Source organism: Anomaloglossus baeobatrachus, chromosome 5, assembly GCF_048569485.1.
Source record: "Anomaloglossus baeobatrachus isolate aAnoBae1 chromosome 5, aAnoBae1.hap1, whole genome shotgun sequence".
NCBI lineage: Eukaryota > Metazoa > Chordata > Amphibia > Anura > Aromobatidae > Anomaloglossus > Anomaloglossus baeobatrachus.
In genome coordinates this window covers 106,714,706-106,741,243 of record NC_134357.1, presented here as the reverse complement: position 1 = coordinate 106,741,243, position 26,538 = coordinate 106,714,706, and the positions used below count along the sequence as shown (strand labels likewise).

At 53.4% G+C, this 26,538-nt stretch overlaps 1 protein-coding gene across 2 annotated transcripts in view; it reads right to left on the bottom strand.

The window, feature by feature from the left end:
• Positions 1–26,538, bottom strand: part of KIF20B (kinesin family member 20B) — a 340,877-nt gene that overhangs the window by 180,090 nt on the left and 134,249 nt on the right. For both annotated transcript variants that reach the window (XM_075348747.1, XM_075348748.1), the window contains 4 exons: positions 25,106–25,405; positions 24,882–25,021; positions 24,572–24,734; positions 23,520–23,727 (listed from right to left, as the gene is read on the bottom strand). In XM_075348747.1, the coding sequence (XP_075204862.1) occupies positions 23,520–23,727; positions 24,572–24,734; positions 24,882–25,021; positions 25,106–25,405 (811 nt within the window). The remainder of the gene's footprint in view (positions 1–23,519; positions 23,728–24,571; positions 24,735–24,881; positions 25,022–25,105; positions 25,406–26,538) is intronic.

Sequence of the window (26,538 nt, the reverse complement as noted above, 5' to 3'; positions counted from 1 at the left end):
AGAAAAACTGCTCCCCACCCTGATAGACTCGTGTCCGTTGTGACCACCGCCCAGGATGGGGGTAGGAAGGATTTTCCTATGGACAGTGAGGAGGGAAGAAGCCACCACTGAAGAGAGTCCTTGGCTGCCTGAGAAAGGGAGACGTTCCTGTCTAGGGACGTCGACTTCCCGTCCCATTGGCGGAGAATGTCCCATTGTAGTGGACGCAGATGAAACTGCGCAAAAGGGACTGCCTCCATTGCTGCTACCATCTTCCCTAAGAAGTGCATGAGGCGTCTCAAGGGGTGCGACTGGCCCTGAAGGAGAGATTGCACCCCTGTCTGTAGTGAACGCTGTTTGTCCAGCGGAAGCATCACGATCGCTGATAGAGTATGAAACTCCATGCCAAGGTATGTTATCGATTGGGTTGGAGTCAGATTTGACTTTGAAAAGTTGATGATCCACCCGAAACTCTGGAGAGTCTCCAGCGCAACGTTCAGACTGTGTTGGCATGCCTCTTGAGAGGGTGCCTTGACAAGTAGATCGTCCAAGTAAGGGATCACAGAGTGACCCTGAGAGTGCAGGACTGCTACTACTGCTGCCATGACCTTGGTGAAGACCCTTGGGGCTGTCGCCAGACCGAAAGGCAGGGCTACGAACTGAAGGTGTTCGTCTCCTATAACGAAGCGTAGAAAACGCTGGTGCTCTGGAGCAATCGGCATGTGGAGATAAGCATCCTTGATGTCTATTGATGCTAGGAAATCTCCTTGAGACATTGAGGCGATGATGGAGCGGAGGGATTCCATCCGGAACCGCCTGGTTTTCACGTGCTTGTTGAGCAGTTTTAGGTCCAGAACAGGACGGAAAGACCCGTCCTTTTTTGGCACCACAAACAAATTGGAGTAAAAACCGTGACCTTGCTCCTGAAGAGGAACAGGGATCACCACTCCTTCTGCCTTTAAAGAGCACACCGCCTGCAGAAGAGTCTCGGCTCGGCCGGGAGGCGGAGAAGTTCTGAAGAATCGAGTTGGAGGACGAGAGCTGAACTCTATCCTGTACCCGTGAGACAGAATGTCTCTTACCCAACGGTCTTTGACATGTGGCAGCCAAATGTCGCCAAAGCGGGAGAGCCTGCCACCGACCGAGGATGCGGAGAGAGGAGGCCGAGAGTCATGAGGAAGCCGCCTTGGTAGCGGTTCCTCCAGCTGCTTTCTTTGGGCGTGACTGAGCCCGCCAAGAATCTGAGCTCCTCTGATCCTTTTGAGTCCTTTTGGACGAGGAGAATTGGGACCTGCCCGAGCCTCGAAAGGACCGAAACCTGGACTGTCCCCTCCTCTGTTGGGGTTTATTTGGTCTGGGCTGAGGTAAGGAAGAATCGTTACCCTTGGACTGTTTAATGATTTCATCCAATCTCTCACCAAACAGTCTGTCACCAGAAAATGGTAAACTGGTTAAGCACTTCTTGGAAGCAGAATCTGCCTTCCATTCCCTTAACCACAATGCTCTGCGTAAAACCACGGAGTTGGCGGACGCCACTGCCGTACGGCTTGTAGAGTCCAGAACAGCATTAATAGCGTAAGACGCAAATGCAGACATTTGAGAGGTTAAGGACGCTACTTGCGGAACAGATGTACGTGTGACAGTGTCAATCTGCGCCAGACCAGCTGAAATAGCTTGGAGTGCCCATACAGCTGCGAATCCTGGAGCAAACGACGCGCCGATAGCCTCATAGATGGATTTCAACCAGAGTTCCATCTGTCTGTCAGTGGCATCTTTAAGTGAAGCCCCATCTTCCACTGCAACTATGGATCTAGCCGCAAGCCTGGAGATTGGGGGATCCACCTTTGGACACTGGGTCCAGCTCTTGACCACGTCCGGGGGAAAGTGATAACGTGTATCCTTAAGACGTTTGGAGAAACGCTTATCTGGATAAGCGTGGTGTTTCTGGACTGACTCTCTAAAGTCAGAGTGGTCCAGAAAAGTACTCAATTTACGCTTGGGATACCTGAAATGGAATTTCTCCTGCTGTGAAGCTGACTCCTCCACTGGAGGAGCTGGAGAAGAAATATCCAACATCTTATTAATGGACGCTATGAGATCATTCACTATTGCGTCCCCATCAGGTGTATCCAGATTGAGAGCGGTCTCAGGATCAGAATCCTGATCAGCTACCTCTGCCTCATCATACAGAGAGTCCTCCTGCTGGGACCCTGACCAGTGTGATGAAGTCGAGGGTCGCTCATAGAGAGCTCGCTTAGGCTGTCTGGGACTGTCGTCCGTGTCAGAGCCATCACACCGGGATGCATGGGACCCCCCCGGAGCACGGATTTGTTCCAAATGGGGGAGGCCAGTGAACATTGAATCAACAGTGCCCATGGTCTGAGCTACCGGTCTGGACTGCAAAGTCTCAAGGATTTTAGACATAGTCACCGACAGTTTATCAGCAAAAACTGCAAACTCCGTCCCTCAGCTGGACAGTGTTCACAGGCGGTTCTCCTTGAGCCACTTCTAGCAGAGACCCTGGCTGAGCAAGTGCTACAGGGGCCGAGCATTGCACACAATGGGGGTCAGTGGCACCTGCCGGTAGAACAGCCCCACATGCGGTACAAGTAGCATAGAAAGCCTGTGTCTTGGCCCCCTTGCTTTTTGCGGACGACATGCTGTTGTCTAGCAATCTAGGAGGGTATATAGCCAAGAATAGCGACCGTACAGTGCACTGTATAGCATACAAGCATAAAGTACAAATGAACACTTCGGCACTAATGGGGTCAGCACCCGAGGTGCCTCTTACCGCCCGCTGCCAGCGGGTGTGTGGTCGCCAGAATCCCGTGTCTGGGTCTCCCAGAGCTTGTCTCCCCTCTCCAGTCAGACTGCAAACAGGAATGGCTGCCGGCGTCCTATGAAGAGGGGCGGGCCGTGGGCGTGCCCCAGACAAAGTGCGGGAAACTGGCGTCCCACTGTGCCCAGTGAGGGGGGTGGAGTATGCTAAGCAGACTCCAGCCCTCAGCGCTGACGTTCTGACCAGCGTCCCGCCCTTCCCCTGACTGGCAGGCCTGGGGGCGGGAACGAAACGGAACTAGGCCGCAAAAGCCGGGGACTCGATTTATAAGCGCGGCCGTCATATATGCACGGCCAGCGCGGAAGTCCCCGGCGCACCACAAGTCCCAGCCGCGCCGCAGTGTAAAAAACCGCCAGCAGCGGCTGGCGCGGCAGTCCCTAATACATAAACTCACACCGCAGCTTTGCTGCGAGTAAAGCACAAGCGTGTCGCGCTGCTGTCCCCGGCGCACTAACACACCCAGCAATGCTGCAGTGTGTGCGCGATTTGTACGGGGACACAGAGTACCTTAATGTAGCAGGGTCCTGTCCCTGACGATACTCATCTCCACGTCCAGCAGATTCCCAGGGGCTGTGGACGGAGCACGGTCTCCTGTGCTTGGAGACCGATAGGATCCCACTTCACCCAGAGCCCTAAGGGGATGGGGAAGGAAAACAGCATGTGGGCTCCAGCCTCCGTACCCGCAATGGGTACCTCAACCTTAACAAACACCGCCAACAAACGTGGGGTGAGAAGGGAGCATGCTGGGGGCCCTAGTATGGGCCCTCTTTTCTTCCATCCGACAAAGTCAGCAGCTGCTGCTGACTAAACAGTGGAGCTATGCGTGGATGTCTGACCTCCTTCGCACAAAGCATGAAAACTGAGGAGCCCGTGATCCCACGGGGGGTGTATAGGCAGTAGGGGAGGGGCCTTACACTTTTAAGTGTAATACTTTGTGTGGCCTCCGGAGGCAGTAGCTATACACCCAATTGTCTGGGTCTCCCAATAGAGCGACAAAGAAAATGTGTGTGTGTGTGTGTGTGTGTGTGTGTGTGTGTGTGTGTGTGTGTGTGTGTGTGTACATACATACATACATACATACATACATACATACATATACACACACAAACATATATACAATCATCTGATCAGCAATCTTAATTACTTGAACTACAATCAGTCTGGGGCTGCCTTTATACATAATAAAAGAGTTGGCAGCTGCAGACAGTTGATTTTTCTAATTATGATTTAGTGTCAAAAGTTCACAGAACTCTCTGATAATCATTGAAAAGGCCCAATCTTTTAGTAAAAGTCTGACACTCGGGTTGTGGAAACCTACACACAAAGCAAGATTGCAAAACCCTCTCAGGCCACTCTCAAAGTAAAAAAACGGATTTTTGTGTACTCACCGTAAAATCGATTTCTCTTAGCCATCGTTGGGGGACACAGGACCATGGGTGTTATGCTGCCAATCCATAGGAGGACAATAAGTAGATGCAAAAGCATAGCTCCTCCTCTGCAGTATACACCCCCTGGCCAGGCCAGGCAAGCTCAGTTTTAGTACACAAGCAGTAGGAGGGGAAAAAAAAGCAGTAAAAAAAACTTCTCAACATGAGAAAAGAAGAGTCAAAACCAAATAAGGTACTGAGAGAACCAAGGCCCCGCAGGGCAACAGGGTGGGTGCTGTGTCCCCCAATGATGGCTAATAGAAAACGATTTTACGGTGAGTACACAAAAATCCGTTTTTCTCTGACGCCTCATTGGGGGACACAGGACCATGGGATGTCCTAAAGCAGCCCATCGGTGGGAAAAATAAAAAGACAACGCAACCCAAGAACTAGGAACCAGTCCCAGACAGCCTGGAGCGCCTACTGAGAGGTGCTCTACTGCCGTTTGCACAATTTTCCTACCCAGATTTGCCTCAGTTGAAACCTGGGTATGGACTCTGTAATGCTTTGAAAACGTATGTAGGCTAGACCAGGTCGCAGCCTTACACACCTGTTCCACTGAAGCCTGATGCCGAATGGCCCACGAAGCGCCAACTGTTCGCGTGGAATGAGCCCGTAGCCCACTAGGAATGGGCTTGAGTTGCAAGCGGTAGACTTCCTGGATCGCAGAGCGAATCCAGCGAGCCAGAGTCGACTTTGAAGCTGCCTGTCCCTTCTTAGGCCCCTCAGGAATGACTAACAAAGAGTCCGTTTTCCTAAAGGTTGCTGTCCTGGATATGTAATATCTGAGAGCTCTGACGAGGTCTAACGAATGCAGAGACCTTTCCACCCTATGAACTGGGTGTGGACGAAAGGAAGGCAGAACAATGTCCTCGTTCAAATGAAACGGGGTAAGAACCTTTGGAAGGAAATCCGGGAGGGGGCGCAGAACCACCTTGTCCTGGTGAAAGATCAGAAAAGGCTCGCGGCAAGAGAGTGCTGCCAGCTCCGAAACCCGTCTGATGGATGTAATTGCCACCAGGAATGTTACCTTCCAGGACAGAAGAGCAAGGGAGGATTCCTTGAGAGGTTCAAAGGGAGACCTCTGGAGACCGTCCAGAACGAGATTGAGGTCCCATGGTTCCAGCGGCCGTTTGTACGGGGGAACTAGATGGGAAACGCCCTAGAGGAAGGTCTTGACTTGCGGTTTTTGAGCCAGGCGGCATTGGAAGAAGATTGAGAGCGCTGAGACCTGCCCTTTAAGGGAACTGAGAGCCAACCCCGCTTGCAAGCCAGACTGTAGAAAGTCGAGAATTCTGGGGATGGCCAGAGGCATAGGCTGGACGTTAGTTTCTCTGCACCATGAAGAAGGGAATTTTGTTTACTTACCGTAAATTCCTTTTCTTCTAGCTCCTATTGGGAGACCCAGACAATTGGGGTGTATAGCTTCTGCCTCCGGAGGCCACACAAAGTATTACACTTAAAAAAGTGTAACCCCTCCCCTCTGCCTATACACCCTCCCGTGCATCACGGGCTCCTCAGTTTTGGTGCAAAAGCAGGAAGGAGAAAGCTTACAAATTGGTCTAGGGTAAATTCAATCCGAAGGATGTTCGGAGAACTGAAAACCATGAACCAAAAGAACCATTCAACATGAACAACATGTGTAGACAAAAGAACAAACAGCCCGAAGGGAACAGGGGCGGGTGCTGGGTCTCCCAATAGGAGCTAGAAGAAAAGGAATTTACGGTAAAGTAAACAAAATTCCCTTCTTCTTTGTCGCTCCATTGGGAGACCCAGACAATTGGGACGTCCAAAAGCAGTCCCTGGGTGGGTAAAAGAATACCTCGATAAAAAGCCGAAAACGACCCCCGCAACCGTCGCCTGAAGGACTCGCCTACCTAGACTGGCGTCTGCCGAAGCATAGGTATGCACCTGATAGTGTTTCGTGAAAGTGTGCAGACTAGACCAGGTAGCTGCCTGACACACCTGCTGAGCCGTAGCCCGGTGCCGCAATGCCCAGGACGCACCCACGGCTCTGGTAGAATGGGCTTTCAGCCCCAAAGGAAGCGGAAGCCCAGAAGAACGGTAGGCTTCAAGAATCGGTTCCTTGATCCACCGAGCCAAGGTTGACTTGGAAGCCTGCGAACCCTTACGCTGGCCAGCGACAAGGACAAAGAGCGCATCTGAACGGCGCAGGGGCGCCGTGCGAGACACATAGAGCCGGAGTGCTCTCACCAGATCTAATGAGTGCAAATCCTTTTCACATTGGTGAATTGGATTAGGGCAAAATGAAGGTAAGGAGATATCCTGATTGAGATGAAAAGGAGATACCACCTTAGGGAGAAATTCCGGAATAAAGACATCCCGCAGCAGCTCGAAAGGTGGTTTCTGAAGAGCCGTTAGCACCCTGTTAAGGTCCCAGGGTTCCAGCGGACGCTTGTAAGGTGGGACTATGTGGCAAACTCCCTGCAGGAACGTGCGGACCTGCGGAAGCCTGGCTAGACGCTTTTGAAAAAATACGGATGTCACGAACCACCGGGGGGGGGTCACTCAGAAATCCCCCGCGCTGGCTACCAGTACGTCACAATCGGGGGGTAACAAGTGGGGGTCACCCCTCCTTTATACCTCCCGACCGACAGACAGAGCACGTGACGCGCTCTCTAGCGCCCCTCTTATAGTCAGGCCAATTATGGAATTGCCCGACAATAAGCAAGGAGGCCGCTATACTACTTATGCCGATTATTGAAGGGTCCCCGGTGAGAGTAGGGTATATATTCCCCCGACCTCCGCGGGCGGAATATATAAAATCTCCCCGAATCTCACTGGCCTCCCCACAATAATCCTTGGCACAACTCGCTGCCACCAACCGCTTCACGGTAACTATTAGCCGAACACACAGACGTGGGATTCAAGATCGAGATAACAGAACAGCCCAAGATTAATTATATAATTTAATCGGCCTAAAGCCACACTAGAAACTACAATATATACAATAGGGAATCTACAGAATATACATATGTCAGAGTACAGTTACAAGCAAAGCATGGGTTACAAACAGGCATACACAGTTCCAGCAGTTACCTTGTGCGTCTGGCCACAGGGGGGCGCCATAGACCAGGTTTCCAGGAACTCCCTCACAGGTCTTTCCCAACCAGGCCCCCGAGCAGAAGAACACTGGAAAATGGCCGAAGTAGGGTTATCAACCTGGGCAAATCCAGGTCCCCTCCTACCTTAGTGACCTCAGAGGGAGCACTGCTCCACCCCTGGCTGGAGTTATGGACAAAATCCACAACATGGAATATGGCCATAACTTGGCCTGGGAGCGTCGTAGGCGGACGCCGACGCTCTCATTGTGACAGCTATGAATTTAGCTACAGAACGAGAGGACTCATGACTTGTCTACTAGTTCCCCATTGGCTGATATCACGCCTGGGGTATTTCCCCAGGTCCTGCTCCCATAAAAAGGGTGTGCCAGCATCGTCCGCATGCGGAGACACCATTTTTATGGTTGCCATATTTATCGGAAATATGGCTTGCGAGATATGAACCATTTTTTTACTGGAGTCGTCCTGTCTGGATACTTCCAAGCTTGCTAACTAGATAGCAGCCCCTACTACAGGGTCACGGCAGGGAGTCATCCTGTGTCCATTGTTCCCACATCACCTAATCTCCATATCACAGGAGATGGCCATGGGATTTGTTGCTGGGATGTGACACCTTCACAGATGCTGGACATCTGAGAACAAGAAGGGAGGGGGCACTGCCATGGAGTGATGAGAGCGATTATGACTGGAAGTCATAATTCATCTTCATATCCCAGGGTTTGCCTCACACCTCCCCCCTTTTGAGGGCGCTAGGGGGCAGCACACTCCGGTGTTCCCCCGTGCGCCCGTCCGCGACCTCTCCTTGTCGGGACAGCCCGTCTGCGTTACCGTGGTCACGGCCCCTTTTGTGGCGAATGGTGAAGTTGTATTGCTGGAGCGCAAGGCTCCATCGCAACAATCGCCCATTCGTCCCAGAGACGGTGTGCAACCAGCTGAGGGGATTGTGGTCCGTCTCCACGATGAAGTGGCGCCCGTATAGATAGGGTTGCAGACGCTGCAGGGCCCACACTATGGCCAGGCACTCCTTTTCCATCGTGGAATAGGCCACTTCCCGTGGTAACAGCTTCCTGCTCAGGTACAAGACTGGGTGCTCTTGGCTCGCAGAGTCCACCTGGCTGAGCACCGCACCGAGGCCGAAGTCACTGGCGTCGGTCTGTACTACAAACGGCCGCGTGAAGTCGGCTGCCTGTAGCACGGGCGGGCTGGACAGGGCGTCCTTTAGGGCCCGGAAGGCTGTCTCGCAGTCCATTGTCCAATCGACTGCAGAGGGCAGCTTCTTCTTGGTGAGGTCCGTCAAGGGCTTTGCCAGGCTACTATAGCATGGAACAAACCTCCTATAGTACCCAGCGGTCCCCAAGAAGGACATCACCTGCTTCTTGGTCCTGGGGGTGGGCCAGGATGCGATGGCTTCCACTTTCTCAGGCTCGGGCTTCAGTGTTCTCCCGCCTACCCGGTGACCGAGGTACTGGACCTCGCTCATGGCCAGCTGACACTTTCCCGGCTTGATGGTCAAACCTGCCTGGTGGATCCGCCTGAGCACCTGTGCTAGATGCTCTAGGTGATCTTCCCAGGTGGGACTGAAGACGGCAATGTCATCCAGGTACGCGGCCGCGTACCCTTCAAGTCCATTGAGCAGGGTGTTGACCATCCGCTGGAAAGTGGCAGGGGCATTCCTCATCCCGAATGGCATCACCGTGGACTCGTACAGTCCAAATGGGGTAATAAAGGCAGAGCGTTCCCTGGCCTTGCGAGTCAGGGGGACCTGCCAATATCCCCGGCTCAGATCCATGATGGTCAGGTACTGAGCCCCGGCCAACTGATCGAGCAGGTCATCGATGCGTGGCATTGGGTACGCATCGGCGACCGTGACAGCATTGAGCCCCCTGTAGTCCACGCAGAACCGAGTGGTTCGGTCCTTCTTAGGGACGAGGACTACAGGCGAGGCCCAAGCGCTGTTGGATGCCTGGATCACCCCCAGCTTCAGCATCTCGTCAATCTCCTGGCGCATGTGTTGCTGCACCTCCAGGGAAACCCGATATGCTGAACGCCGGATCGGGGGATGATCCCCAGTGTCCACGTGATGGACAGCCAAGTCAGTCCTTCCGGGCTGGTTGGTAAACAACCCCCGGAAGGGGTGTAGGGTGGCCCACAGCTGGGACCGTTGGTCCTCCAAGAGCTGGTGGCCAACCTCCACATCCTCAATGGATCCGCCTGCCCTAACCTGGGCTAGCATATCCAAGAGGGTTCCCGCTTCTCCCTCCTCGGGCAGGTTGCACACGGGGAGCGCACATGCCTCCCGCTCATGATGTGCCTTCATCATGTTCACATGGAAGGGCTTCTGCCTTCCACGGGCAGGGTCCAGGGTGACCAGGTACGTCACAGGGTTGAGCTGCTGGTACACGAGGTATGGGCCTTCCCAGGCTGCCTGAAGCTTGTCCTGTGGTACGGGGACCAGTACCCACACCTTTTGACCCACTTGGTAGGTCCTCTCACAAGCGTTCTGGTCGTACCAACGCTTCTGATCGGCCTGGGCTTGAGCCATATTGTCGTGTACCAGTTGCGTCAAGGCCTGCATTTTGTCCCGGAAGCGCATGACATACTCGATAACCGACACTCCAGGGGTGGCCAAATCCCCTTCCCAAGCCTCTTTCACCAGAGCCAGGGGGCCCCGCACACGTCGCCCGTACAGGAGCTCAAACGGTGAGAATCCTGTTGAGGCCTGTGGAACCTCCCGGTAAGCAAATAACAGGTGTGGGAGATACCGCTCCCAGTCACGCCCATGGGAGTCGACCAACATCTTAAGCATCTGCTTTAAGGTGCCATTAAACCGCTCGCACAGGCCATTAGTCTGTGGATGGTACGGGCTGGCCACCAGATGTCGCACCTGGACTTGCTTACAGAGGGCCTCCATCAGCTGGGACATGAATTGGGTCCCCCGGTCAGTGAGCATTTCCTGGGGAAAACCCACTCGGGAGAAAATCTCCAGCAATGCGGTGGCCACCTTGTCAGCCCGAATGGACGACAAGGCCACTGCTTCTGGGTACCGGGTGGCATAGTCCACTACCGTCAGTATGAAGCGTTTCCCGGAGCTGCTGGGGATGGCCAGCGGGCCGACCAGATCCACAGCCACCCTCCTGAAAGGCTCATCGATGATTGGCAGAGATACTAGTGGGGCTTTGGGGTGTGGCCCCGCCTTCCCCACTCTCTGACAGGTTTCACACGAACGGCAGTAGGCAGCCACATCGGCCCCCATTTTTGGCCAGTAGAAATGCTGGTTTAACCTGGCCTTGGTCTTAGCGATCCCTAGGTGTCCGGCCATCGGAATCTCATGTGCGATCCGCAACAACTCCGTCCGGAACGGATAGGGTACCACCAACTGTCGGTCCCTGGGCCACGCCTCCGGTGAACCCTGCTGGACCGTGGCCCGGTACAGCCGTCCTTGGTCCCAGACCACTCGCTCCGGGTCCGAGTCCGAGGGAGGCTGTGCCGCCTGCTCCTTAAGAGCTTTCAGGCTGTCGTCAGCTTCTAACGCTGCCTGAAACCCCTGACTAGATGTGGCCAGAATCGACGAGACTGTCACATCTTCAGTCAGTACCCCGGGACCTGTGTCCTGGCCTCCACCTGACTCGGCTGCCACTTGGTCAGAAGGGGAAGAGCTATCGGACCTCCGGGAGGCCCCTTGGCTTCCAGCACTCCCACTGCGGGTGACAGCGGCCACAGCCGCTGCGACCGTGGGTCGTGCCTGCTCCTCCTCCGTTCCTGACCAAGTCGCCGGTTCAGGCAGACCTACCTGGCTTCCTGACACCCCGGTTGTGGGGGAACCATGCACCGAGATCTTACCTGGGAGCACTTCCGCTCCTGGACCGGCCCCAATCTCACCTGCCTGTTCCCCTCCTGCAGCAACAGAACCCCGCTGTGAAATCTCTGGGGACCCCACATTTGCTGTGGTAGCCCCCACCCCACACACTGGTCCTCCCCCTGCAGCACCCTGCTCTCTGCTTATCCCTGCAGAGGGCAACAGATCCCAGCTCACTGGCTGGTTACTTGTAGAGGCATTGTCACACCTTTCTCTGACCCCCTCCCCTCCTGTCACAGCTGCAGCTGAGTGTGTGTCTATGGTGTCTATGCAAGCAGAAATATCAGAGTTCACTCCCTCCTCCCTTACATCATTCATAGATAACACATTAACATTGTTAGGAGTCATGTCAGTACGGGCTGAAGGTTCAGCCCTTGGGGGGGGCCCAAACTGGGAGGTTATCTGCCCCAAATCTGTCCCAAGTAGCACGTTTGCGGGGATCCGATCAGTTACCCCCACCTCCCTCACCCCTCGCCCTGCGCCCCAGTCCACATAAATGTCAGCAACAGGCAGCGCCGGGTCAATGCCTCCAATCCCGGAGACAGCGAGGGTTTTTCCCGGGATCAAGTCTTGGGGGGACACCATGTCAGGCCGCACCAGAGTCACCTCCGAGGCGCTGTCTCGCAGTCCTATGGTCACAGACCGGCCGACGGTGACAGGTTGGAAGCTGTCCAGGGACCTACCACCACCCCCACCCACACAATACACCTTGGGCGGCCCTTGGGACGGGGACGGAGCCGGGGCCTTGGGACGCTGAGGGCACATGGCCTTGAAGTGTCCAGGTAGGTTGCACTGGTGGCACCGTCTTGGCTCTGCCACGGGCCTGGAGAGGGGAGTTGAGGGGGACACCCCCTGCAGTCTAGGGGCAGGTGGGGCAGTCGTAGAATTCATCTTACCCCCTCTCCAGGTGCTGCTGGTGGCTGCTCTCCTGGCCTCAGGAGCCCGATTGTTGGTGTAGTCATCGGCCAGGGCAGCTGTAGCCGTGGACCCCTCTGGCTTCTGGTCTCGGATGAACTGGCGGAGATCCTCAGGGCAGTTCCACAAGAGTTGCTCCGTGATGAACAAGTCCAGGATCTCCGGTCCGGTGGAAAGCTGCAGGCCTTGGGTCCAGTGGTCGGCAGCTCGGGCAAGTGCCCGCCGGGGGTCAGCCCAGGAGTCCTTTGGTCCCTTCTGTAGGCTCCGGAACTTCTTGCGGTAGGACTCTGGAGTGAGGTTGTACTGTTGGATCAGGGCCCGCTTGATGGTGTCGTAGCCCTGATCTGCCTCAGCAGGCAAGTCCCCAAGGATATCCAGGGCCTTACCCCTTAAACGGGGGGTCAGGTATTTGGCCCACTGGTCCTTGTCCAGATGGTGCTGCAGGCAAGTCCGTTCAAAAGCAGTCAAGAAAGAGTCCAAGTCTCCATCCTTCTCCAGCACTGGGAAGTCCTCAACACGGACCTTTGGAAGTTTGGTGTCTTGAAGGTCACGTGTGGCTGATGAGGGCCGGAGCTGAGCTAGCTGCAGCTGGTAGTCACGGTCTGCCTGTCGCTCTCGCTCTTCACGCGCTGCCTGCCGCTCCGCAGCCTCACGCGCTGCTTGCCGTTCCGCAGCCTCAGCGTCACGCGCTGCTTGCCGCTCCGCAGCCTCAGCGTCACGCGCTGCCTGTTGCTCACGCTCGGCCATGAGTATCTCGTAGGTATCCCGGTCTCCAGCCATAAGCCTGGCCAAGGCAGCTTGAAGGAGGGCCTCTGCACCTCTCAGGCCGGAGGGATTGGCAAGTGGTGATCTGCGGCACGCTGCAGAGCCAGGTGATTCACTGTCAATTTCAGAGCGGAGGACTGGCATCTGGCTCGTTGAGGACCCTTGGGCGAGCTCCTCCTCATCTTGTCCAGCAGTGCCAGGTTGTGCAATGTCCTCTGCAGAGCTGTTCTCTGGCGTCGGGCTCTTGGAGGGCTCGTGGACAACCTCCTCATCGTCTCTGGCCTGAGCATCGGCCCTTCCTTTGGCTTTGCTCCTGGTGCCATCAGCCATTCTTGCAGACTTTGGTCACTGACACAGAACTGCCACCTGATGCACCCACACACCTTACAGTATCTGCACTCTGACACTCTAGTGTTGAGCTAGTCTGAAGACCCCAGCAGCCACAGCTGCTGCAGGCAGTCTTTAGTGTCTGGGAGTATGGGTCTCACACTCACACACACTATTATCTCGATCCCACCGCTGCCACCAATATGTCACGAACCACCGGGGGGGTCACTCAGAAATCCCCCGCGCTGGCTACCAGTACGTCACAATCGGGGGGTAACAAGTGGGGGTCACCCCTCCTTTATACCTCCCGACCGACAGACAGAGCACGTGACGTGCTCTCTAGCGCCCCTCTTATAGTCAGGCCAATTATGGAATTGCCCGACAATAAGCAAGGAGGCCGCTATACTACTTATGCCGATTATTGAAGGGTCCCCGGTGAGAGTAGGGTATATATTCCCCCGACCTCCGCGGGCGGAATATATAAAATCTCCCCGAATCTCACTGGCCTCCCCACAATAATCCTTAGCACAACTCGCTGCCACCAACCGCTTCACGGTAACTATTAGCCGAACACACAGACGTGGGATTCAAGATCGAGATAACAGAACAGCCCAAGATTAATTATATAATTTAATCGGCCTAAAGCCACACTAGAAACTACAATATATACAATAGGGAATCTACAGAATATACATATGTCAGAGTACAGTTACAAGCAAAGCATGGGTTACAAACAGGCATACACAGTTCCAGCAGTTACCTTGTGCGTCTGGCCACAGGGGGGCGCCATAGACCAGGTTTCCAGGAACTCCCTCACAGGTCTTTCCCAACCAGGCCCCCGAGCAGAAGAACACTGGAAAATGGCATAAGTAGGGTTATCAACCTGGGCAAATCCAGGTCCCCTCCTACCTTAGTGACCTCAGAGGGAGCACTGCTCCACCCCTGGCTGGAGTTATGGACAAAATCCACAACATGGAATATGGCCATAACTTGGCCTGGGAGCGTCGTAGGCGGACGCCGACGCTCTCATTGTGACAGCTATGAATTTAGCTACAGAACGAGAGGACTCATGACTTGTCTACTAGTTCCCCATTGGCTGATATCACGCCTGGGGTATTTCCCCAGGTCCTGCTCCCATAAAAAGGGTGTGCCAGCATCGTCCGCATGCGGAGACACCATTTTTATGGTTGCCATATTTATCGGAAATATGGCTTGCGAGATATGAACCATTTTTTTACTGGAGTCGTCCTGTCTGGATACTTCCAAGCTTGCTAACTAGATAGCAGCCCCTACTACAGGGTCACGGCAGGGAGTCATCCTGTGTCCATTGTTCCCACATCACCTAATCTCCATATCACAGGAGATGGCCATGGGATGTGTTGCTGGGATGTGACACCTTCACAGATGCTGGACATCTGAGAACAAGAAGGGAGGGGGCACTGCCATGGAGTGATGAGAGCGATTATGACTGGAAGTCATAATTCATCTTCATATCCCAGGGTTTGCCTCACAACGGATAGCGCCGATACTTGTCCCTTGAGAGAGCCAAGAGACAACCCCTTGTCCATTCCGGATTGAAGGAATGAAAGAAAAGTGGGTAAGGCAAAAGGCCAGGGAGTAAAACCCTTATCAGAGCACCAGGATAAGAAGATCCTCCAAGACCTGTGATAGATCTTGGCGGACGTAGGTTTCCTGGCCTGTCTCATGGTGGCAATGACATCTTGAGATAACCCTGAGGACGCTAGGAGCCAGGACTCAATGGCCACACAGTCAGGTTGAGGGCCACGGAATTCAGGTGGAAAAACGGCCCTTGTGACAGCAAGTCTGGGCGGTCTGGGAGCACCCACGGTTGGCCCACCGTGAGATGCCACAGGTCCGGGTACCACGACCGCCTCGGCCAATCTGAGCGACGAGAATGGCGCGACGACAGTCGGACCTGATCTTGCGCAGCACTCTGGGCAGCATCGCCAGAGGAGGAAATACATAAGGCAGTCGAAACTGCGACCAATCCTGAACTAATGCGTCCGCCGCCAGAGCTCTGTGATCTTGAGACCGGGCCATGAATGCCGGGACCTTGTTGTTGTGCCGTGACGCCATGAGATCGACGTCCGGCGTTCCCCAGCGGCGACAGATCTCTCGAAACACGTCTGGGTGAAGAGACCATTCCCCCGCGTCCATGCCCTGACGACTGAGAAAATCTGCTTCCCAGTTTTCTACACCCGGGATGTGAACTGCGGAGATGGTGGAAGCTGTGGCTTCCACCCACTGCAGAATCCGTCGGACTTCCTGGAAGGCTTGACGACTGCGAGTGCCGCCTTGGTGGTTGATGTATGCGACGGCAGCGGCGTTGTCCGACTGGATCCGGATCTGCCTGCCCTCCAGCCACCGATGAAAGGCCAATAGGGCTAGATACACTGCCCTTATCTCCAGAATATTGATCTGAAGGGATGACTATCGGAGTCCAGGTTCCCTGAGCCCTGTGGTGGAGAAAAACCGCCCCCCACCCTGACAGGCTCACGTCCGTGGTGACCACAGCCCAGGTTGGGGGTAGGAAGGATTTTCCCTGCGACAGAGTTGGGAAGGAGCCACCACTGAAGTGACGTCTTGGTTGCAAGGGAAAGAGAGACGTTCCTGTCGAGGGAAGTCGACCTCCTGTCCCATTTGCGGAGAATGTCCCACTGGAGCGGCCGCAGATGGAATTGCGCGAAGGGCACTGCCTCCATCGCTGCCACCATCTTCCCCAGGAAGTGCATGAGGCGCCTCAAGGGGTGTGACAGACCCCGAAGAAGAGATTGCACCCCTGCCTGCAGCGAAAGCTGTTTGTCCAGCGGTAGCATGACTACCGCTGACTGACTATGAAACTCCATCCCAAGGTACGTCAGTGATTGGGTCGGTGTCAACTTGGATTTTGGGAAGTTGATGATCCACCCGAACTGCTGGAGAGTCGCCAGAGCGACGGAAAGGCTGTTTTGACACGCCATCTGAGAGGGTGCCCTGACCAGAAGATCGTCTAAGTAGGGAATCACCGATGAAAAAGTGCATCGGCTCGCTCGGGGGGGCGGAGAGGTTCTGAAGAAACGAGTCGGGGGACGAGAGCTGAACTCTATCCTGTAACCGTGAGACAGAATGTCTCTCACCCATCGGTCTTGAACATGTGGCCACCAGGCGTCGCAAAAGCGGGAGAGCCTGCCACCGACCGAGGATGCGGTTCGGGGATGCCGAGAGTCATGAAGAGGCCGCCTTGGAGGCATTGCCTCCGGCGGGTTTCTGGGGGCGTGGCTTAGCCCGCCACGCATAGGAGTTCCTCTGGCCTTTCTCCGGCCTGCTGGACGAAGAGGATTGAGGCTTGGCGGAGGGACGAAAGGACCGAAACCTCGATTGTATTTTCCTTTGCTGAGGTCTCTTCGGTTTGGACTGGGGTAAGGAGGAGTCCTTTCCCTTGGATTCCTTAATAATCTCGTCCAATCGTTCGCCAAACAAGCGGTCGCCAGAAAACGGAAAACCGGTTAAGAACCTCTTGGAAGCAGAGTCTGCCTTCCATTCGCGCAGCCACATGGCCCTGCGGACTGCCACAGAGTTAGCGGATGCCACCGCTGTACGGCTAGCAGAGTCTAGAACTGCGTTCATGGCGTAGGAAGAAAAAGCTGACGCCTGAGAAGTCAAATACGCAACCTGCGGAGCAGAATTACGTGTGACCGCATTAATCTCAGCTAGACAAGCTGAGATAGCTTGTAGTGCCCACACGGCTGCAAAAGCCGGGGCAAAAGACGCGCCCGTGGCTTCATAGATGGATTTCACCAGGAGCTCTATCTGCCTGTCAGTGGCATCCTTTAGCGATGAGCCATCTGCAACCGATACCACAGATCTAGCCGCCAATGTAGAGACTGGGGGATCCACCTTGGGACATTGAGCCCAACCCTTAACTACGTCAGAGGGGAAGGGGTAACGTGTGTCAGTAAGGCGCTTAGTAAAGCGCTTGTCCGGAACCGCTCTGGGCTTCTGCACAGCATTCCTGAAGTTAGAGTGATCGAAAAACGCACTCAGTGTACGTTTAGGGAACCGAAACTGGTGTTTCTCCTGCTGAGAAGTCGACTCCTCTACAGGTGGCGGCGGGGGAGATATATCTAACACCTGGTTGATGGACGAGATAAGGTCATTTACTATGGCGTCCCCTTCAGGTGTATCAAGGTTGAGAGCAACGTCAGGGTCAGAGCCCTGAGCTGCGACGTCCGCCTCGTCCTCCAGAGAGTCCTCAAGCTGGGAACCCGAGCAGCGTGAAGAAGTCGGGGAAGATTCCCAGCGGGCTCGCTTAGCCGGTCTGGGACTGTGGTCCGGGCAGGAGTCCTCCACGTGAGACCTAGGGCCCCCCCTGGGAACGCGCTGCGGCGCGGACAGAGAGGGGCCTGGAGGCGACGATCCAACAGGGCCCGGGGCCTGTGTAAGGACCGGTCTGGACTGCAAAGCTTCAAGCAGCTTGGCAGACCATTTGTCCATAGACTGAGCCATGGATTGTGAGAGTGACTCAGAGTTTTTCAGCAAAAACGGCAAACTCTGTCCCTGCCGCCTGGACAGGGGGAGCAGGGGGGTCTACTTGAACCGAGGGGCCCACTAGTGACCGAGGCTCCGGCTGAGCAAGCAAAACAGGGGTTGAGCATTTCTCACAGTGAGGGTAGGTGGAACCCGCAGGTAACTTAGCCGCACAAGAGGTACAGGTCGCAAAATAACCCTGTGCCTTGGCACCCTTGCTCCTTGTGGACGACATGCTGTTGTCTCCTAGGAGAGTGATCACTGAGGGTATATGGGAAAGGGTATACAGCCCGACCGAACAGAAATATATAAATATATAGTATCTATTCCGGCACCCTAAGGGGACCAGCACCGGGTGGCCGGTGTGGCTTAACGACCGCTAAAAAGCGGAGCGTGTGTCCTCCAGATTCCCTGCCTTAGGCCTCCCAGCGTTGCAGAGCTCTTTCCAGGAAATCCTCCACCGGCAGAATGCCAAAAAAATGGCTGCCGTAGCTCTCTGGGGAGGAGTGGGGCCGTGGGCGGCGCTAGAAAAGTGCGGGAATCTGGAGTCCCCACAGTGATCAGTGAGGGGGAAGGAAACATACAGGATGCTCCGGCCCTAACATCCGACGTCAGGTCGGCAGTCCCGCCCTTACCTCTGATAGACAGGCCCGGGGGCGGGAGTTTTGCTACTAGGCCGCAATTGAAGCCGGGGACTAAATTTAAGACCGCGGCCGACAAGCAGGCGCTGTCGGCGCGGAAGTCCGCCGGCCGTCACAAATAAGCAGCTGCTGCAGCGTCCGGGATGAAGGCGCTCCATGCACATCCCCCATGGGGACACAGAGTACCTTAGTGATGCAGGGCCCGGTCCCTGAGGATAAATAGACTCCTGTCCGACAGATTCCTACAGGGGCTGCGGAGGGAGCACGGTCCCAGTGAATGGATGACCGCTCAGGATCCCACTTCTCCCAGAGCCGCTAAGGGATGGTGAAGGAGACTGCATGAGGCTCCGGCCTTTGTACCCGCAATGGGTACCTCAACCTTAACAGCACCGCCGACGTAGTGGGGTGAGAAGGGAACATGCCGGGGGCCCCGTGGGGGCCCACTTTTCTTCCAACCGATATAACTAAAATGAGAATGCATGAGTGGATGTGTGCCTCCTTCCACACAAAGCATAAAACTGAGGAGCCCGTGATGCACGGGAGGGTGTATAGGCAGAGGGGAGGGGTTACACTTTTTAAAGTGTAATACTTTGTGTGGCCTCCGGAGGCAGAAGCTATACACCCCAATTGTCTGGGTCTCCCAATGGAGCGACAAAGAAAGGAAGATTTTCCACGTACGGTGGTAAATGCGGAATGAAGCAGGCTTTCGGGCGATGATAATGGTGGAAATAACAGCGGGGGAGAGTCCCGCTCTTGTTAATACCCAGGTCTCAATGGCCATGCCGTCAGCTTCAGGGCTCTGGAGTTCTGATGGGAAATGGGCCCTTGTGTCAGCAACTCTGGGATGTCTGGAAGGCGCCACGGTGCGTCTGAGCATTTGTACTAATTTGGCGTACCAGGCGCGCCTGGGCCAGTCCGGTGCCATCAGTATCACCGGGACTCCCTCTGCCTTGATCTTCCCGATTACCCATGGCAGCAGGGGTAGAGCAGGCGGAGGTGGTGTCAGAAGCAGACTAGAGCATCCGCGCCGATTGACTGCGGGTCGCGTGACCTGGCTATGAACGCGGGTACCTTTGCATTCAACCTTGAGGCCATTAGGTCCACGTCTGGTGTGCCCCAGCGAGTGCAGGTGTGTAGAAACACATCTGGGTGGAGAGACCATTCTCCGGCGGCCAGGCCTTGGCGACTTAGAAAGTCTGCTGCCCAGTTCTCTGCCCCCGGTATGTGTACCGCTGATATCACTGATCCCGTCGATTCGGCCCTGCTGAGGATCATGTGGGCCTTGAGATAAGCCGCTTTGCTGCGGGTGCCCCCCTGCCGATTGATATAGGCTACAGCTGTCGCATTGTCCGATTGGACTCGAATCTGACGACCCGCTAGCAGAGGGCAGAATGTCCTGAGCGCGAGGAAGATCGCGCGGAGTTCCAGGGTGTTTATGGTTAGGGAAGTCTCCTGGGGCGTCCAACGTCCTTGAGCAGTGTGGTGCCGGTACACTGCTCCCCAGCCTAGGAGGCTGGCGTCCGTGGTCCGGACCAGCCAGTTCACTGGGAGAAAAGATCTCCCCTTCGATAGGGATGAGGACCGAAGCCACCAGCGGACTGCGTACCTGACTGAAGGAGTCAGGTGAAGAGGTCTGTCCAGGGAGAAGGGGCTCTTGTCCCAGTCCGCTAAAAGGGCTAGCTGCAGTGGGCGGAGGTGCAGTTGAGCAAAGGATACTGCTTCCATAGCTGCCACCATCCTGCCGAGCACTTTCATGCAGAATCAAATGGAGAGAGACGGAGGACGTAGAAGGCAGCGTACCGCTTGTTGAAGAGCGATCGCCTTGTCCTGAGGGAGAAGGATCAAGCCCCGACGGGTGTCCAGGGACATGCCCAGGAAGGTGATGGATCGTGATGGGATCTGGGATGATTTGTCCAGATTCACTAGCCACCCTAAGCGGGATAGGGTGTAAACAGTGATCTGTACGCTGGTTGATCAGTCGCGGAAGGAGGGAGCCTTGATGAGGAGGTCATCCAAGTAAGGGAGAACGACTACTCCCCTGGCGTGAAGGACGCTCATGGCGGCCGCCATGACTTTGGTGAAGACCCTTGGTGCGGTGGCAAGGCCGAAGGGTAGAGCTACGAATTGAAAGTGGGAGTCCTGAATTGCGAAATGGAGGAACTTTTGGTGATCTGGGGCGATGGGTATGTGCAGGTACGAGTCCTTGATGTCTATGGAGGCGAGGAATTCCCCTTCGACCATGGAAGCAATAATGGACCTTAGGGACTCCATTCTGAATCTCCGTATGTGCACGTTTGTTCAGGTGTTTGAGGTCCAGGATGGGTCGAACTGACCCATCCTTTTTGGGGGCCACAAAGAGGTTGGAATAAAACCCCCCGAACTTCTCGTCGTCTGGGACAGGTATTATCACTCATGCTGTTTGGAGCGAGTGGATTGCTGAGAAAAAAGCTTTGCGTCATTTTTGAGTCTTTGGGGGGGTTTGAGAGAAAGAACCGACTCGGGGGTCGGGTCCGAAATTCTATGTGGTAACCGGAAGACACAAGGTCTCGCACCCATTTGTCGTCTGAGGCGGCAGCCCAGATGTGATGAAAGCTCCGCAGTCAACCTTCTACAATGAGTGTGTCTTCCGGGGCGCCAAAGGAGTCATGAGGGGGGAAAACGTCGTGGCCGAGTCTCCCTAGTCCTGGACTGTTTCGGTCTAGGCTGCCATGACGAAGTGGGTTTCGGGGAGAGCTGAGGTCGGTCAGTCCCTGCGTAGTCCGCGGCCGGTGGCAGGGACAGCACGGGATGTCGACCAACCAAATGAGTTCCGAAAGGAGTGAAACGAGGACTGTGGACGTCTGGTGAAGGACGTCCTGGACTTCAGCTGGGGGAGGGAGGTACTATTTCCTCCCGTGGCATCAGAAATGAGCTTGTCCAGACGTTCTCCAAAAAAACGGTCTGGAAAAAAGGGAAGGCCCGTGAGAGACTTCTTGGAGGCAGAGTCCGCTCGCCATTGTCAGAGCAAGAGAGCTCTATGGATGGCTATGGTATTTGAGGCGGCAAACGCTGCGCAGGTAGCAGCGTCCATGGAGGCCTGCATGAGGTACTCCGCCGCAGCAGCAATTTGAGCTGTTGCCTCTGTGAAGGTATGAGTGAACTTGGGGGATTCCTCAAGCGAAGTGTTAAGGGATTCTGCCCAGATAGAGATCGCCTTTGCAACCAACACAGCAGCAAAGGAGGGCGAGAGGGAGGAACCCGCAGCCTCAAAAGCAGAGCAGGCGAGGTGCTCCACCTGTCTGTCGGGTCCTTGATGGAGGAACCATCGGGTAAAGACAGGAGCGTCTTTGTGGCAAGGCGGGAGACCGGGGGGGGGGGGGGGTCGACCGAGGGCGGATCAGCCCAGGCCTTAAGGGCAGGTGAGGCAAAGGGGTACCGGGACTCCATGAGTTTTCGGTTACCGAAGCGCCTGTCAGGCTTCTCCCTTTGCTTTGTGAGGATATCCTGAAACTCTAGGTGATCAGCGAAAACCTTTTGGGGTTTCCTTGCCCTCTTAAAGGAGACCACATGGTCAGTGGTAGTGGATGGGGGATCCTCCACATGCAGAGTTTGGTTGATTGCTGCTATAAGGGAGTCTATTGCAGTTTGATCATCTGGGAAGGCTGAAACCAAGGAATCCTCTTGGTATAAACAGCTTTCTCCCTCCTCCAGCTCTTCAGAAGCCGTGGAGCGTGTGGGAGAGCCTGCCCTGTGTGCTCCCGAGGGAGAGCCCACTGGAGACACCCGGCCATGTGCTCTTTTCCTGATCCCTGCAACCGGTGAAGCATGTGCCCGGATTACCTCAGAAGGATCCTCCATAGGGGTATCCTCAGGCTGCGTTCCGTCCAGGGACCCAGAATTATCGCGGCCGCGGGGCTTATCGCTAAAAGAGCTCGAAGATGAAGTCAGTGTGCCCCCCCCCCCTGCTGTGAGTAGTAAAAAACCGAGGGAAGGGAGCTTCTGATAGTTTTTCTCCCTCTCCCTCCCTCCAGTCAGCACACAGCTTGTCAATGGTGGTTATCAGCCGGCTTTTCTGCTAGAGCACATAAACAGAGCAAATAAACAGCGTGCGTCCCTGAGCCCTCCCCCTGCCACCGGGAAATTATCTGCAGGACTTTCTGCAAACAGGAGTGACTTCCCCCCTCCTCCAGCCAGCAAGCTAGAGAAAAGTTAACACTGTGTGTTCAGGATCCTTGGGGCTCTGCTCCTTGCACTCAGCAAGGAACTTTCTCATAATAAATACTGTAAATGTCCTGGGAGCCTTCCCTGCAGCGTCTTTTCTCCCTTTGTCTGGGAAACCAGTCAGGGGGAATCTCACCTTAAACACTGCTTCCGTCCAGGCAGTGAAAATAGCAGAGTCAGCTTGCTGTGTCCGGTCACACCGGTGCCATATTCAACTCAGAGCCTGCAAAGAGGGGCTGAGGAATTGGGCTATAGGGGCACAGGCCTCTACCCTGGGCTTTGGAAAACCCGTATCTGTGGAACCAGTCGTCCAGCCCAGGATCCAGCGTCACATTAGGGGGTACGTGGAGGAGACACTCCACGTTCCCGCCCGTTGATGGTAGTGGGAGATCGGTCCCAAAAGGAAACAGTCGCCCTCAAAAAATAAAAAAACCTTGAAAAGGAAGTGCCTCCTACAGACACTAAGCTAAAACTGAGGTTGCCTGGCCCGGCCAGAGGGTGTATACTGCAGAGGAGGAGCTATGCTTTTTCATCTACTTAGTGTCCTCCTATGGATAGGCAGCATAACACCCATGGTCCTGTGCCCCCCAATGAGGCGTCAGAGAAAGGTGAGATTTCGCCCTGTACTAACCCAGCGCTGCAACATAGTTTAAGAAGCAATGACATCCTTAAAGCGGACACCGCTGCTGGGTTAATGCAAAGACCGAGTGTCACTGTGAGATGGACCTCATAGGGTATTGGGATCCCGCTATGTATGCAAAGGTCCCACAGAATGGAAGATTGGGTGTGACATTTATTAGAAAGTCAGAACTTTTTGTGGGAGAGTAGGAAATTTCCTGCACACTTTCGACACCAACTTCTTTAAAAAAAGTCAACAGTCTACTGCGGCCCACTCTTGTGGAATAAATAGGGCAGCCCAAGACCGATGATAGGTACTCAGAAGACCTTGTGATAACTTACCATCAGATTTCCTTTTAAGTTCCTCTTGGGTTTCAGAGAGATTGCTGGTTACTTGTTTTAATTTTTCTTCCAATACAGCGATTTCTTCAGGATCGTCATGGATGGCTGTGATGTGATGATGCGCCTCCACTGCCTGCTTCTTGATTACTGCCAAATCGCTCTGCATAGAAGAGAAGAATCCTTGAAGAGGTCTGCTGAGCTCACCGGCCTGGTAAGGAGAAAAGCAAGCTTCCCTCAGGTTCACATGCCTCAATATGGAAATTCTTTTACAGAAGATTAAATACAGAACTGTGTGCCCCATAAACAGAGTGGTCGAACCAATGATCGGGGCATCGAGGGGAGTATTAATGCAGAGAGTTCTGCATTAGGCCAAGCTTAAGGCTGAGGCCACAAAGGGTTATGTAAGTCCTTGCATGACATTTTGCTCACGCTCCAACCACAGCGGAAGCCGAGTGTCATGCGACTGTGGTCCGATCATGCGATCAGACCACAGTTGCAGAGTGGGGAGGGCAGTGCTGCGGCGGAGAGGGAGGGATCTATCTCCTTATCTCCTCCATTGCCGGCTGATAAGAGAATCGCACTGCTCTTGTGTTACACCGGTGTAATGCGAGTGCCGTGCGATGTTTCTCTTGCCCCATAGACTTGCATGGGCATGAGTGGAAGAGGATCGCATTCCACTTGCAGCATGCTACAACTGTTTCCTCGGTCCGATTAGGGCTGAGAAAATAAATCACTCATGAGAGTTGCCCCCATAGAGTAATATTGGTCCAAATGGAAGTAATATTGGTCCGAATGGAATGCGATATTTTACCGCATTCCACTTGCACTGTTTCTCGCAGTGTGTCCTAGGCCTTAAACCAACACCACCCATTCCTACAGGACAAAACAACATGCAGACACTATTAAAAAGGAACAAAAATCTGCACTAAACCTGAGCTCAGCCAAAAGTGCAGAAAGAACGGGATTAGTGGCCGTCACTGGAACAGCCAACACTTATTCAGTCAGGTCTGAGACTGGCTTACAAGAGTTCACAAACGATAGAAATTGCGCACCTGAACAGCATCTTCTGTCTCATTGCACGGTTCTTTAATACCTTCCTCCTCCTCGTCATCATCTGCCTCTCCATTAGAGCATTTTCTCACCAAATCCTGAAAGATCTCCATCCTTTCATCACAGCGTTCTTCTAACCGCTCTTTTTCCTTTTGCAAACGTTCACTAGAGAAAAACAAATTAAAAATTATATTATAGTGTATAGAATATACAAATTAATTCTATATTGTACACACTAATGCTCTATACATTTATTCTCATTTGTGAGTATAATATAGAATATATATGAATATCTATCTTTGTGGCACTTACCCAAAATCGTTTTCACGCTGCATAAAGTGCTCGGTGAACTCTTTTGCTACCTCTTCTCTTATTTTAAGCTCCATAAGAAGTTTATCTTTCTTCTCATTTACTAGCTTGGTTTTCAGATCTTCCACAAGATCCAGCAGTTTCTGCAAGTAATCAGACATTATTCTTCATTTGTAATCCAAAATATTGACCCCACTATAAATGGTGAAACTGTTACAATACACAACCTCATAAGCCTCTTTTTTAATGATAATTTCATCCTCCTCCAACGCCTCTTCTACTTCATCGAGGTTGGTGCAGTCAAGAGGATCTTCATCATCAGAATGTTCATCATATTCCTCCTTCTCATCATTATCTCCATCTTCTACAACATCCTCCAAGCGACTTTCCCACTGCACGGTTGCACGTTTTCGAGACAGCAACCTCTTGTTGTCTGCATTGTTTATTATGAAGGACACTTCCCTGGCACTCTTTCTTTGCGCAAGCGACAGGTTGTCCAAAGCTTGACTAGGATCCAATATTAGAACCTAGGAATTAAAAAATGAATACATAATGTCACAATTGGTCCGGGGGCAATCACTAATGCCTAAAATAAAAAGGGGGGAAAGCACCTAGGCTAAGCGATGTACAGTCTATATACAGAAACCCAATACACTGCATGGTGGCTGCTGCCTGAATATCGTAGTATGGGAGGTCAAGCAAATGACTTGTCTACTGAAATATGAACAGGGGAGCAGTGTAGCACCTGTACATCACTTATGTGCAACTGAGTAGGGGCTTGTTATCTTGCGGGAGAAGATAAAAGTTTTTATTGGTGCTATTTGGGATACATACCATTTTTTATTTGCTTTTTATTTTAATTTTTGGGAAACCGAATGAACAGATAAAAAGCAATTGAGGATTTTTATTTCAGGCTGTTCTCCGTGCGGTAAATGTAAGAAGACTACTTTATTCCTTTGGTAATTGCAATTACAGTGACGCCTGGCTTATAAAGTATTTTCAGAATTTGCACGCTAAAACACTGATTTGCAAAAATAAAAAATTACATACGTACATACATACATACATCTCATTGCCATATTCTGAGGACTGCACTTTTACTTTTCTTATTTTTGTATTTAATTTTTTTATTACAATTTTTTTAAATCACATTTTTTTAATGGCAGAATGAACAAACCAAATTCGTAAATGGATCTAACTATTTTTTCCACGCCATTCACCGTGCAGTAAAAGTGATCAGGAAACTTTATTCTTTGGGTCATGGCGACCACAGTGATACCGCATTTATAAAAAGGGTTTTTTAGGTTTTGCCACTTTTACACTAAAAAAAAGAGAATTTTGTTACTTACCGTAAATTCTTTTTCTTATAGTTCCGTATTGGGAGACCCAGACCATGGGTGTATAGCTTCTGCCTCCGGAGGACACACAAAGTACTACACTAAAAAGTGTAGCTCCTCCCACTGAGCTTATACACCCCCTGGTAGCCAGTCCTAGCCAGTTTAGTGCAAAAGCTGAAGGAGAATAGCCACCCACAAGTAGAACCGAGTAAGAACCGGAACAACCGGAGACTCTGTCCACGACAACAGCCGGTGATAACACACGGAACAAGAAAATTGCCAACAGGCAACAGGGAGGGTGCTGGGTCTCCCAATACGGAACT